Source organism: Notolabrus celidotus, chromosome 14, assembly GCF_009762535.1.
Source record: "Notolabrus celidotus isolate fNotCel1 chromosome 14, fNotCel1.pri, whole genome shotgun sequence".
Lineage (NCBI taxonomy): Eukaryota > Metazoa > Chordata > Actinopteri > Labriformes > Labridae > Notolabrus > Notolabrus celidotus.
Genome location: NC_048285.1, coordinates 27,087,938 through 27,102,649, shown reverse-complemented (window position 1 = coordinate 27,102,649; position 14,712 = coordinate 27,087,938). Strand labels below are relative to the sequence as shown.

Here is a 14,712-nt window from a genome sequence, read left to right as displayed (position 1 = left end):
TGTGCTGTTATGAATTAACAGCTGCTGCTGCTGCTTTGTTATTGTCAACTAACCCTAAATCTAACCTGAGGGGTCATCTGGCAACAAAGAAAGGCAGAAATCTAATTAAAAAAAATGTGTTTTTCATTTCAAATTTAATAACCCACCTTCCCCAATATATTTAAGGTAATGGACAAAATATGAAATTTTAGATTACTTAAAGAAAAAAAAAGGTCTTGGGATCCCCCCAATTAGTGTCTTGTGACCCCCAACTTTGGGAACCCTTAAACTAGAAGACAATGTACCTGCAGTTCTATTAATATTATATAAAAAATATATTTTAAACTCTTTTTGCTTCTTTTCAATAATTTGAAGTTAAATTCAAATCATTTATGTCAACATAACTCATGGTTTCCTCATTAATATTTTCAAACCCTCAGAACTGATTAACAGTGCAGCTCATATAAGCACTGCGTTTACTCTCAGTGTACACACTCACACCAACTAATGTGCTGATTGGTTGCACCTCAGTGGTTTACGTCTTCCCACAAGGACAAATAGTCTTTCTCAAGTGTTCTCTCTGCTCGACCAATCAGCGTCATCCTCCTCTCTCTCGTCTAAACAGCCACGCTGTGTAAAACAGTGTTTCATATTTGCATCACCTGAGCAGTAAGTCTGCTGCTGTTCTGTCTCTCTGCTCTCTGAGGAAAGGACAAAGTGCTGACTTGTTCTGGTAATCTGACCCAGCAGGATTTCCACCAAAGGAGCCATCCTAGCATTACAGCTACTGTAGCTTGTTGCTATGGCAACAGCAGGCTGCCATTGGGTCTTGTAATAAAGTGGGGAGAGGGAGAGGCAGATATACAGCCCTCTGTAAAATTTAAAGCTACAGTAGAGGCTGGATATGTTGCACCACAGACTGCTGTTTACAGCCCTTTGTTCTTCTTCTTCAGGAAAACAGAAATCAGGCACACAACATCAGATGTAGACTGCAGAAGAACACAGTGTGCTCTTACACACACACACACACACACACACAGGAGAAACACAGGGTGTGTGTTGTGATCTGTCAGACTCACCAGGAGACTGTGGTTTGGGTGACACCACTGCAAATCTTCTGGGAGATGACTTTGGTGGCAAAACAGCCTCGATGTCCTTCTGCATCTCTTTTCTGGAAGCTGGGGAGAAAAAGGAAAACATAACAATGAGTTTTAAATAAACACAAATTAAAAGCAATGTTTGCTTTCATCCACACATCAAATGAATACAGATAAAGAGCACCATTTGAGGTTCTTACTTTTATCTTACATAAATGCAAAGTAGTGGGGACCTGCAGCCTTAAACGTACAGTATCATCCTACTGTGAATAATAAATAACACAGTGAGAAGCTCTTGTCTCTTACTTTGATAGTTTATGTGCACCAGGTTGATCATTCATTTGGACATTACTTAAGCACAATGTTGATTGGATGTTTTTTTGTAATGGAGAGTGTTTCAGGTTTGAGGAAACACTCTTGGTTGAGTGTTCAGGCCTTTTAGAAACCTTACAATAAAAAACAACCCAAGATGGCGAATTCAATCAGCTGCCACTAGCTGGAGCTGCTGCTTCACTTCTTCAACTAGGTTCTGGGACTGCCTCTGGCTCACACGTTAATTCACTCTGTGACCACTGGGTGGGGCTCATGCTCCACATTCACTGTAAAGATTCCAACGCAAGCTACAAGGTGAACATACAAACAACAAAGACGCTCATATCAGCACAGAGGGATTCTTCATGAGGCTCTGTTGTGATGCAATGCTTAGCAACAGATGGATTCAGTACAAAATGATTTAGTATTTAGGATACTTTTTCTTTCTGTGTTTATTTTCCTTGAATCCTCAATTACATCCCCCTGCTAGGGAAAGAGTGATGAAGAGTAAACATTAAGGCCCTGTCAAAGAAAAAACAATGATTGATGTGCAAGCTCTCAGAGGCTGGGGGACCCCAGTTGGTGGCTGATTCTTTTTTTGTCTGATACGTCATTTGAAAAAAATTCTCTTGTGTTTCACTAAGAATACAAATTAACAATGTAAGTCCTTATTCTTGCAGATTTATTGTGTTAGCTGGGACCTAAAGAGATCACTGAGTTTAATACTGATGGCCAGTTGTTTTTTTCAAAAGATGTCAAAGGTTAAAAATGTTCTGAAAAGGGTCCTGGAGTTAAATTGCAAGAACTAAAGTATTTCTTTTTAAGGGGTTAGGCTGTTTTCATTTTTTGACTTTTTGGCAAGACTTAGAATTTAATTTCATGTCTTGCTTAAATTCCACACAGTTCTTCTTCTACTCTATGATTAAAATCCACATTTTACACCCAGGAGTGAAAGGTGGGAGTCAAACCTAAGCTTGAAATGAATTGCCTGAAGCTAGGTGTGCACAAAAAACCTTAAATTCTCAAGCTTCTCCAACCAAACAGTGTTATTATCATAGACTTTTTTGAAGAGGAGGTGCATTAACAAACGGCATATCTGCAGCTGAGGACTACTTCCATTAAAATGTATTTATTTATTCATTCATTTACACCTTTATAGGATATCTCATTGAGACAAGGGATCTCCCTTTCAAGAGAGACCTATTAACGTGTCATTTCTGACAATAAGCTGAGGGTAAAACAGGACTATCATTACAGGGCCTGAATTACCACATACTTTAACTGATACTGAATATTAACATGTGAACTGAAAGCTATGGTTATGAATACCTTGATTTGTTTGAGCACTGACAGCAGTTCTTCATGTAGTGCACATTCAAAGACACCTCCATGTATCCCCTGCTAACAGCTATGCAAACACCTCTAATCTCACATGGAGTCACATTATCACCACATAAAGTGACCTTGACCTGGGACCTGATTTGTCACTGGATTAAGCTCCACATATATATTACATGCAGTATGTTTGAGCACTGCTGACAGAACAGGGACGTACCGAGTGGGGAGCAGCGTTGGGGCGGCAGACTGCGGCGCTGCAGGCTGGGGGCGTTGGGAGGGTGAGTGCGGATTTGAACGGGTGAGGCTTCAGCGGCTCTGTGGAGAGGTGTGTCATCGCTGCCACTGCTTGGATCTGAGGAGGAGATGGAGAGATGCTAGAGATCACTTAAAAAAAAAATTTGTTGAATGTGTCAAAACTTTGAAAGGTTACACTTTAGATGAACTTGACCTCACATTCCATGCCAAAACCAGTCAGTGTAAGGCTGACATAGAGTGTACAAGTTTGGAAATGAACATTATAGATGCTAGAAAAACTATCAAACATTTTTCAGCATTGCTTACCTACATAGGCTACTTTCTAATTCAAACTAATGTGATCCTTAATGACCCCACATCAGGGCTCAGTAACCTCCAGACACAGTGGTTCAGCAGTTGTTTCTCAGTATTAAGGTCCCTGGTGTGAAGTAAGAACTCTCTGAGCTGTGGATGTTGGTGTTGATGTTTACTTTGTATTTTTTTTTAATGCAGTTTCAAACTTTTTGCAATTCAGTCCATGTGGATTAGAAATAGTTTTTCTAGGTGCAGACTTAAAGCTGTTGTTGGTAGTCCTAGAATAAACATCAGTTCAGGGAGAGATTTTGAATGGCAACACTACCCCTTCACATCAAATTTCCCCCCCCCCCCCCCCCCCCTCTCTGCTCCTGTAAGCCCCGCCCACAAAGATCGTAGTGCACACTCAATCAGGACAATGTAGGAGGACCAATCAGGAGAGTGGCTCTGATTGGTCAGAGCTGATGGGAGCAATTGGAATTTTTAGATTGCTGGATAAAGAGGCAGAGGAAAACAGAGAAATTTTGCCATAATCTCAAAATACCTCATTTATTGTTGGCTGTTGATGAGTGTTATGACTTTTTGCCAAACACAGCACAAAATAAGTACAGTTTTTTTTTAACCCAATTCTACCAACTGCAGCTTTAAGTGCTTCTCTACTGCGTTTGTGTGTGTAAGCATCATGAGAGACTGGTACCTCTTTGGGGTGTTCCTAACCTTTTCCCTGATGCATTCTGGGATATGCTCAAGTAGGAACAGATGAGTTCAAACATTACTATTATAATTTATATTATTTTGATAATTGGAAGTAATAATATTGAGCACAGGCCTACATTTAAAAGCTTCACGTTGTATGGAGACAAACTGGGCTGTACAACAAAAACCACTATGTCTCTTGGCTGTGAATGTTTCACTCTTCTTAATGCATCACAGCTCTAAGGTAGTTTACTAAAGAGGGAATAAATCAAACTTCCTGGAATCAAAGTATACATCTTTAATGAGTAGATGTCATGTTTTTGTACTTCTAGTCATGTTTTTGTACTTCTAGTACAAAAATCAAATATCAGGAGGTTCACTATCTTTCCTTTGAGAGAGGTTTTTACTTAACTGTTGATATTCACCAAGACCAGAAAAAAAAACAGAATGATGCAAACATCTTAATTATTCATAACAGATGTTACTACGCCGCTAGCTTTCTGTGGATATGAAAGGCTTTGGTTCATAGATGAACTGAGGCTGCAAAGAAAACAACATCAACAAGAACAAAGAGCATGGAGATGTCACTGTGTATCATGATACTGTTGAGGTTAACCTACATTGTTTTATTATTTAGTCAGAATAAACTCTGAACTAACTGTCTCTGGATTCCATCACTTTACAGACCATTCAGGATTCCAGGTTACTCTGTGAGTATAAGTTAAGGGTTACAAACCAGAAAGCTTCAATTGCTTATCATGAAATATTCAGCTCCGTGATCAATAACAGTGCTGACACATGCAGCACCTAAAGGAAACGCAGCACTCTAAAAAAAGGAGAGGAGGCAGGGTCGTGCCCTTGAATAAAAATATCTTTCTGATGAGAGAATAAAGTAGTCAGAGGACAGCTCAGAGTCTCAAAACAGGGTTTTAAATACAAACTGTTGGAGAACAGATTACAACATTGGCGCAGCACAAATTCAGATCACAAAAGAGAGCACTGGATATTTTCTGACGTTGGAAAGCCCAGGGCTGCTTTGAAACCTCCGCTGGGATCACATAGACTCTCCTCTCTGCGACAAAGTCTGAATCCACCTGGGAGAGTCAGCAGAAGCTCTCTCTTTTTTTTTTTTTCCAAGGGCATCTCTAAATGAGGCTGAGCCAGGGAGCTGATTGGCTGGGCAGGGAGGCTGGAGGCTGACTCACTCTGCTAAACGCTTGTTTCTCGCCTGCATGTACAGAACAAATCCCACCCTGCTGCAAGCTTGCTGTGATCAGAGCTACAGCAGAGAGAAACAATGACTCCACACTGCTGATGATTAATGCACAAGATGAGAGAACACACAGGTTAGGAGTGACAGATTCAAGCATGATGTCTATCTTAAGCATCAGCTGAACTAACCCTCTTAGCTTCTATTTTTACATGATTTAGTCTTTACCTGAGACCCAAATTGCATTTTTAAATGAGCTGTCTGGCCTGTATAATCATTCAGGGAGATATTGAGACCATCTTTCCTTCTCGGTCGATTTCTTTGAGACATTTACTTTCAATGATTTAACTAAATTTAACAGGGGTTGTCTTATTAGGCAAAGACTGCAGTAAACATGAAGCATGTTTCTGAGCTCTTGTAAGACAGCAGGATTCTGAGCAAAGGAATTAAACGTGTCTGCACTTTTAACACCTCACAGTTTTAATAAGAAATCCTTATTAGAAGATAAAACATAAACTGATGCCAGTTTTGCCAGGGTCATGTAAAGAGCTTTGAAGGAAAAAGAGTCAGGTGGTTTACTTCCTGCAGGACATGACAGGAACAGGATTCAACCACAGGAAAAGAGGCTTAATATTCACTACATGCCACAGAGATTTGTGCTGCTTCAACTGCTGCAAAGTCTCACTAGGAGCTGGTTATGCTCAACATGAAGTCGGATTATAAAGTGTAGTATGTAATAGCTATGCTCTCTATAAAATTGTTGAAGAACAAAGGAGATCTAAGATAGGAAACTATCTCAGGAAGATGCTGCACACTCAGGTAACTGATGGTCCTGATGTGCTCACTCTCAGCCGCACCGCAGCGTTTTTCTGAAGTGCATCCTCGCTGAATGTGGCTGCAATCGAGGCATACGGTGGCATACTAATAGAGCATCTCTGTCTGAGCCAACAGCCTGAAGGGAAACACTGCTGTGCAAGCTGCCAGTCATATATAAGCTGTCTGAGCCAATCAGAAGCCTTTTACGATTCGGTAGACACTCATCTCTTCAACACCCCATTAATACATGATTCTGAGTGATCTACAGGAAGTTTAACAAACCTGACTACGCCTTCAAGAAGCTAAAACAAACACATTGAATAAAATACAGAGAAGCCACACTTACAGGACTGCAGGTCTCCATCCTGAGCTGTGGATGTTTTCTCCAGAATCAGAGTTAAAAATGGCACAAAATAACCCAGTAAGGTGTACATCTGAGCCGCTAAGGAGGGACACGGAGGCAGTAGGAGAAATCATTATCTGGCTCCACTGTAGTGAAAGCTTGAGGAGGAGACCCACAGGCAAGGAGGAGGTGGCTGGTCAGAGGTGTCGGGGTAAAAACAGCTTCACAGATTATCCCATCACACCACACTCTGAGGCTCTCTGTTCGGCACACACTGCAGCCGCCGGCTCCACTTTTTCATTTCAGAGATTATAAATAGAGAAGAGAGACTGCTGCTGACATGTGAAGCAGCTATGGTGGTTTAGACTTTGGGGGTGGGGGGTACCCTGCATGAGACAACAGCTGCTTCCCTGCCAGCAGCTTAAGGAAGAATCCAGACGGTCAGGAGAAAACAGTTAACGTGGAGGGGAGAGAAAGTGTGCAGTCAGCTGTCTGAGATGAGAACAAATGCAAAGACGTCATTTACCCATTATTTAATCTGCCAATCAGCGCTATTTCTGATTTATACAGGTCTATTTTGGGCAATTTGGATTTGCTTTATCATTTCTTTCCACTTGTTTGTTTGTTTTGATGGTTAAAAGCTACCAAGGATGTGAAGATTGATCCAGGAGAGCTAAAAGGATGAAGGGATGAATATTTAATTTCCTCTACAGTATGTCTTATCATTTTTTGTCCATCAGACATTTGTTGGTTTGAGTCAGCAGCACAATGAACAAATCAATCGGCTGTATCAATGACAACTACCCAGCTAGTTCTGACTCATGTCTCATGTCTCTATTTCACTCAGAGATAATCAGCATATCAGCCGAATTTCCTAAGGACTGATCTCTCTTAATGAACGCAGCAGGAAGTCTGTATGTGAGGTGGCATTGGACAGAGCGCTCTGATCTGATCCTGATAAAGTGCTGCAGTGTGCAGGCTGAGGAGAAACAGCAGAGGGAGGAGAGACTTACAGATTTCTTCATCAAAGCCGCCGCGGAGCAGCAGCTTTCAGCGCCTTCTTGTAAATTGTGAGGAAGTGAGTAGCAGTTTCTATGGTAACTGAGGCAGCCAGGACTTACCGTTAAACTAATGAGGAAATGTAGAAGAAACTGAAACGTGGAAATTCCTTTTAATCAGACAGACAGAGCGCAGTCTGTCTGATGCTGAGATACTTTCTCCTGGACTATTTTATGTTGCTCGTTATGTTCACTGCAGTAGTAAAAACTCTCTAATCGTAATTCATATGAATATGTGAAGATAGGAAGACTCACACTGGGCAGGTCTGCTGGGATCGCTGTGGCTGCTGTCGTTCGATTGGTTACTGGACACAGACGAGACGCTGGAGGTGCGGACGAAGCCAAAGGTGGCCAGACGGGAGGCCGGCAGGGCGGAGAAACCTGGGGGACGCAGACCAGACTGGCCTGGTTTGAGCAGGGGGTTCTTAGTGGATGTTTCTGGACCTCTTTCTGCTGACCTCTTCTGGTCTGCTGAAAGATGGAGGGAAAAATACGGGAAATAAAAGCAGGTGAATCTTAAACTTACTACGAAATGAGCAACACTTAGTGTTTCACTGTCTATAATAAGAGCTCTGATTGATATTCTTATTGATTTTGTAATTACAGTGCATGTAAGCATTGACAGTGTAGAAAAGTAGATATAAAGAGTCTGTGCACCAATGGCTGTACTTCAATGCAACACAATACAACAATTTTACTGGCCTTTTCATGACCATGACCCCAAGCCCCTCCCACCCAAACCTCACATTGCTTACATAAGGCAAAAAAAACAAAACAGACAGACCAAATTAAGTAAAATAAATAAATAAAAGACTAAAAATAAAAAGTTAAACAGACATTAAGGCATTAAAGATAGATAGAAGGAAGAGGGGGAGAGAAGGGGAAAGAGAGAGGGGAGGGGGGGGGGGGGGGGGGGGGGGCAACTAAGCTGTCTAAGTATTCGGTGAAGAGCTTCCAGGTCTTGTAAAAAGAATCTGATTGGTAGTTCTAACTGAAGAGATATATTTGTGTGTTTCCCTGGCCTATGGTTTTATTCATTCATTTATTCTGGGTGAATGAACATATCCTGCAAATAATAATAAGGAAAACCTGAATTGATGATTAACACTGATAGAAAAAGATTTATGGGGAGGGAATATGAAAGAAGAGATGCGTTACTAATAACGTAACTACCAGACTGCTGGGATCTGCAGGAGTCACATCTGCTCTGACAGATTCATGTCACTGTCACTGATCTCAAGCTGGTATCAAGATGATAAACATATGACAACCTTCACTCGGAGAGGACATTTCCATTAATAAGACGACACCATGTGTTGAGCCTGACTCGGTTACAATGCACAGAGGTAAAAAATGTGCTGTGCAAATTTCCAGGATGTGTGAGTTACACTTTTGTCAAATGATTTGCACTTCAAAGAGTTTAGACGCCAAAAGTCGAGCCTCACACATAAGCATGACAGGGAAAAAAAAGAGACAGGTTTATTGAAGTTCAATAACATGGAGTCAGGATTTGCATGGAAAAGTAAAATATGCAAAGAGTTTAGAAAACTCTGATAAAATCTTCACCCCACAAACAGGAACACAAAAGTTCACATCATGTCACATATTCTGTTTTTGTGTTCAGTTATTCTCAAAGCTCTTGTTTTTTTCCTCTTCTTGGAATTCTACATCAAACAGTGTAACATGACAACACGTACATTTTCACTACACCTGAAAATCACACTTTTATTGAGATGATCCCAGAGGTTCATTCTCACCTGTATGCTCCTGGTGGCCTTGGCTGGACGCTCCGGCTGCCTGGGAAGAATGACTTGGAGCCGCTGCTGACCTTTGACCTGGCTGCTGAACTCTGGTCTTGGCTGCAGGCTGCCTGGTGACAGCCCCTAACCCCAGCTGAGGCCTCAGAGTTCTGGGGGAGCGGTATGCACTGCCTCCTTCTTGGGAAACATGCTGGTGTGGGACATTACAAAACAATCAATGAATATAAAAACTTTTATCTAAACAAACAGAGAGCTTTGGAACAATACAGTCTGCTTATGAAGTGACATAATAAATGGTATTATTTTATTACAAACTATATTCTGCATATCCTGAAATGGTAACCCTGTTTAATGACCTCAAATCAGGACTAATAGAGACCATACAAAGACCTAATTTCTTCACATAAAGGGGTCAGTACAGTTTCATATGTAGAGTTCTTTTAGAGGGAGGGGTCAACATATCCATCTTTATGTTTTAAAGTTTGAAATGTGAATATGTAGCTCATCTGACTGTTGATGTTATAAGCATTTCACTGCACTTCTTTGCATCAACCACATGTATTTGTGTCATGTGACTACATCCCTTCTCACCTCTTGCAGGTATTTCTCCGGTGAGTCCTCGTGAAAACTGTCAGACTTCCCGCCCTGCCTCTGAGCGATGGAGCTGCTCGGAGGTTTCATTCCATTTGCAGCCACGCCTGGAGGATAGAGCCCCGTCTTCTGCATCTCCTGTCGATATTTATCAAACAGCAGGTTGGAGGAACACAGCACCTGTGTGGATTTAGGCTGAGGACCAGGTTTGAGATCTTTCGGAGCTTGTGAGCTGGAGTAAGCTGAAAGCCTCATTGAAGAGGTTTCGAGAGAAGGGTCCGGTTTTACTTGAGGATTCTTTCGGACGTAGGTGATGATTTTGGGTCGGACGTTTTTAGGCTTAAGCTCAGGCTCTTTCTGCTGAGAGGTGACAGGTTTTGGGATGCCGCTGCTCAAACTTGTCTTGACAGCTGGTTTGACTGTTTGAACAAAACCTCTTTGAGGGGAGTCGCTGCGCTCACAGCTCAGCGCTCTGATGCCCTGAACCTTTGCTGGTGAACCGGGCGGTCGTCTCTTGGGGGAACAGGAGGTAGTCTTAGGGGAAGAAGGAGTTGCTGGTCGACTCGGGCTTCCCCACGGCTTCCTCCTCTCCAGACTTGAAGAGCCAGAGGTGACAGTGTTCTCAAAGGAGCCCTGCTTCTTTAAAGAGTTATCAAAGGAGAGCTGCTTCTTGAAGGAGTTCTCAAACGATGGCTGCTTTTTAAAACTCCTGTCAAAAGAGTTTTGTTTTTTCAATGAGGAATCAAATGATCCTTGTTTCTTTATGGCTTTGGAATCAACGGATGACTGCGTCCCCTTGGTGCCTGTTCTGGGTGGGCTGTAGTTCACATCAGGGGCGTCATCAGCTTGTGTGCTTTTATCCATTTTAATGTTGCTTTCCTCGGGTGACTGTGTTATGGTGGGTAAACCCTTGTGCTCAGTACTCCTCCTTTGATCACCGTCTCGCTCTGTATTCCCTGCTTTATTTCTCTGGTTATTGTTCTTCCTGCTCTCATCAAGGACGTCTTTACCCTGAACATTTCTGTTGCTAGCTTGTGCTTCCTCCTCTGAGTGAACTGTCGTATTCAAATTCATGTCCACATCTTTCCTGTGTTTTGTGCTTTTTCCATGATAGCGGGAAGAATGATCCGCCTTACTTCTTTCTGAGACTGTATTGCAAGTCTGTGAAACCAGAGTCAGGTCCTCTGAGATGGTTGAATAAGGACCAGAGGCATTGTGCCAGGAGTCTGTTGTTTGGGTCCTGCCTGCAGCGTCCATGGCTGTATCCATGTTTGAAATGGTGGACAGACAGGTTACAAAGACGTCTGCCTCTGAGCTCCCTGATGCATCTCTGCTCTCAGAAACATGTGACACACTGGATTCCTGCTCGCTGGCACCTTGCAGAACAGACTTCCTCTCTTCCCTGCTCTTCTTATCCGCCGGTTGTTCTTCTCTGGCTTTGTCGCACATCAAAGGCTGTCCTTGATGCTCCGTCCGCTCTGTCAGACCCACAAAGTCCTCCTCGTCCTCGACCAGGTAAGCCTCCAGCTCCTGACACTCCAGCATCTCGAACTCAGCCAGCTCAGGATCGTCACACTGAGAGTCTGTACCCCAGATAATGACTTTATCCTGCTCAGCTGTTTCTGTCGTCAGCACCGACAGAGTGCCTGCATCACCCGTCCTCCCTCCATCCTCTGTTCGGATTTCATTGGCGTTGGCATCCCCGTCAGCCAGCACGCCCCCCTGCTGGTTATTATTCCTTACCTCCCCCTCGCCAAAGGGCTCTCCCCGATCGCACATTTTGGAAACAGCTCTGAGTTAACAGCGCCCTCAAGAGCAGTTTTAAAATTAATCATCCATGGCTACCATCACAGGGACGTCTGAGAGCCCATCCAAGAGTGTAAGTCGCACAGCAGGAGGCTGAAATTGATTTTCACATGTCGTTCCACAACGCCTGTGATTTTGTTTATCATCCCTAATATTAAAGATGGGTCTTCGTGACATCCAGGGTCCTTATCCTGTTAAAAAACAAACAAACAAACAATTATAATAAAGGCATCAACAAAGTAAAGGATGACAGGACTGACTGGTTAAAGCTATTTAAAATTCGTATGTTAGTCTACTGCAGGGAATTATCATGTTTTTATTTCAGGTGCTGAATATGAAATATGAAATTTATTGGACCACTTATTTCTTTCAAGGCCCCTAGACGACTATTTCCAGGCACCCACTTAGAAGAAACCCTTTAACAGCAAAGAAACATTATCTTGTGACGGCTGTTTAAAAAAGGAAATTTCATTAAGGCAGAATACCTCAGAGAGCTCTCACTAATCTCAAGTGTATGGTTCATCATTTAATCCAATTCAATACTTAATGAGTAATGTAAAACTCTACATAGTACGTGTTATCATGGGGAACAATGTAACACATGTTCTGTCCACTGATCAGGACGTCTGATCCAGTTTCAGAGGCGATCAATGGAAGAACTGTAAACCAAACCTGGAGCTGCGGATGTCGTGAAAAGGACTGATGCTGATGTTTGAAATAACAATTCATCTGATAGCCAGGGTTTTTTTTTTCAATACCTCTTCATAATTCTTTGAATCTGTTCTCCTGATGAGTTCAAGGGTATGATGTGTTTAAATTGTGCGTTAGTCTCTTCTCTTAATATGTTGCAACCGTGTCTTACAAACCACTCTCACCACTGACATATTGATGTTTGACAATGAAAACAAACCACACATGTGCACAATGACCATTTCCTATGAGACCATGGGACTTATATTCAATAAGTGACTTCTTAGGACCAATAAGAAACCTCTTCTCAGAATCATCAGCTACCTATTCCAACCCCGGCAGCATTAAATTGTTTCCACACGCTGGTGGTCTAGTGGTCTAAGCGCCCCACATACAGAGGCTATAGTCCTCATTGCAGGGGTCGCCAGTTTGATTCCCAGCCGGTCAACCATTTCCTGCATGTCTTCCCCCACTCTCTACTTCCCACATTTCCTGTCTCTCTTCAGCTGTTCTATAAAAAAAAAGGCAAAATGGCCAAAAAATATATAAAAATAGATATATATATAAAAAAAAGAAAACAACAACATATCCCGACCCTGACAGGATATGACAGAATGTCTTCTTTTCTTATGTGATTATCTTAACTGACTGAACATTTCAGGAACATACTATACAAAGTTTTTATCAAGAGAGTAAGAGAGGGGGCACTGGTGGCCTAGCAGTCTAAGCGCCCCCCTCATTGCAGGGGTCGCCGGTTCGATTCCCGGCCGGTCGACCATTTCCTGCATGTCTTCCCCCACTCCCTACTTCCCACATTTCCAGTCCCTCCTCAGCTGTCCTATCAAATAAAGGCAAAAAGGCCCAAAATATAACTTTTTTAAAAAAGAGAGAGTAAGAGAGGAGAAAGCCTGCAACAATAGTCCATTAACCTCTACATTTAAAGTTCCACTTACACCTGATCATCCCCCATAAACTCTACAGCGTCATTTTAACTGAAGGTTTTTCAGTGTATCCAAAGTAAACCAAGTAATGACCGACTGTCCTCCAGCAACACTAATCCAGCCTCTTCGGGGTTGGATGAACATCAGCTTTTGACTTAACCGTCCAAGAAAAGTCTAAATCTAAATCAACTTCACCCCCTACATGAGGACATGTGGATGATTTTATTTATACGACACCACTGTCTCTGAATGTGTGTGTCACTAACAGAGAGAGGAGGACTTTGATTTGAAATGTCATGTTTTGCCCTTTGGGGCTGCTCATTGTGTGAAGTCTTTAGCTTCTGTTTAACCATGACTTTCTCAGCAGAGTTATGTCGCCTTTAAATTGTGTTCACGCTCAGATCTGAAGAAACGCTGTCGGAAGAAGGTTATTAATATTCTGCAGCAATGCCATATTCTTTAATCCCTCACATTTTGCCTTTGCAGCAGCCTTTGCTACCTATTCCACTCACTGCTGAATTGCTCCTGTTGAGACATTAAACACAGTGAAGCCCAAAACGTAAAGTCGAGAGCAGATACAACAACACGTCTCTTTCTGACTTGAACATAAAGCTCCTTGTTGGATCTTCTTGTAGAGGAGCAATGACAATGACAGCGTGCTGTGCAGTGGGACAGGCAGGTGGCTGTTAAGTCTGTTTGCTCCAACTCCACAGATGGATTCACATTTTCAGTGCTCACACATAAGAATCTAAGTGACTGGATCGTCACTGCACTTTTAGCTCTAAATGAAGTGATCTGTATAAGAAGTCATGAGATACTTCTTAATAACAAAACTATCATGCTTCCATGTGATGAAAATTATCACGAGGGACAGACATGTGCTGCTGAGAATCTTCTAAAGGGACTTTTCAACTATAACACTCTGAAATGATATTTCTGTCTGTGCACCAGAATCTCAGTCCAGCTGCTCATGAAATATTAAAGGAGCTGTATTTTAAAGCTTTCTGTAAAAACCCCAGAGCTCATTAGCGGCCATTTAGTGTGTTCACTTCTTCTGATATTTACAGTTTATGAGATTTCCAACACCACATTTGGGCAACTAGCGGCACTCCATCTCTCTTTTTGTCTCCATGTCTTCAGCTGAATGCACACTTTAAAAGCAGTGTCGTACAAAACAGACAGCTTAAACAGACCCACAGCACAACCTACACACTGAGTTCACACCTCACCACACCTGTGCTGTTAGCAGCTCTCACTGTCAAACATATTCTCAGGGAATAATAATGTTTTCACTTTGCTTGATTATGATTATTTACCTCCCAGAAATGTTTCATATCGTGCCTTGCTATTTATTTAACAGCACACAACATGTTATTTTGAGGTATTCAGTGGTATTTTTCACCTAAAAAGACGTCACAAGGACTGAAAATTGCAAAGCAGAAGAATAATTTGTTTTAACAGCTCAAGGCATTTGCAGAACTTATTATTTTTTTGTCCTTGTTAGACTCATCCGCAGCTTAGCATAA

At 42.1% G+C, this 14,712-nt stretch overlaps 1 protein-coding gene across 2 annotated transcripts in view; it reads right to left on the bottom strand.

The window, feature by feature from the left end:
- mtus2b (microtubule associated tumor suppressor candidate 2b) overlaps window positions 1-14,712 on the bottom strand; it is a 29,614-nt gene that overhangs the window by 12,177 nt on the left and 2,725 nt on the right. For both annotated transcript variants that reach the window (XM_034701586.1, XM_034701585.1), the window contains exons 2-6: window positions 9,750-11,746; window positions 9,156-9,348; window positions 7,654-7,869; window positions 2,944-3,078; window positions 1,059-1,157 (exon numbers count right to left, since the gene is read on the bottom strand). In XM_034701586.1, coding sequence (XP_034557477.1) covers window positions 1,059-1,157; window positions 2,944-3,078; window positions 7,654-7,869; window positions 9,156-9,348; window positions 9,750-11,528 — 2,422 coding nt within the window. In that variant the 5' untranslated portion in view covers window positions 11,529-11,746. The remainder of the gene's footprint in view (window positions 1-1,058; window positions 1,158-2,943; window positions 3,079-7,653; window positions 7,870-9,155; window positions 9,349-9,749; window positions 11,747-14,712) is intronic.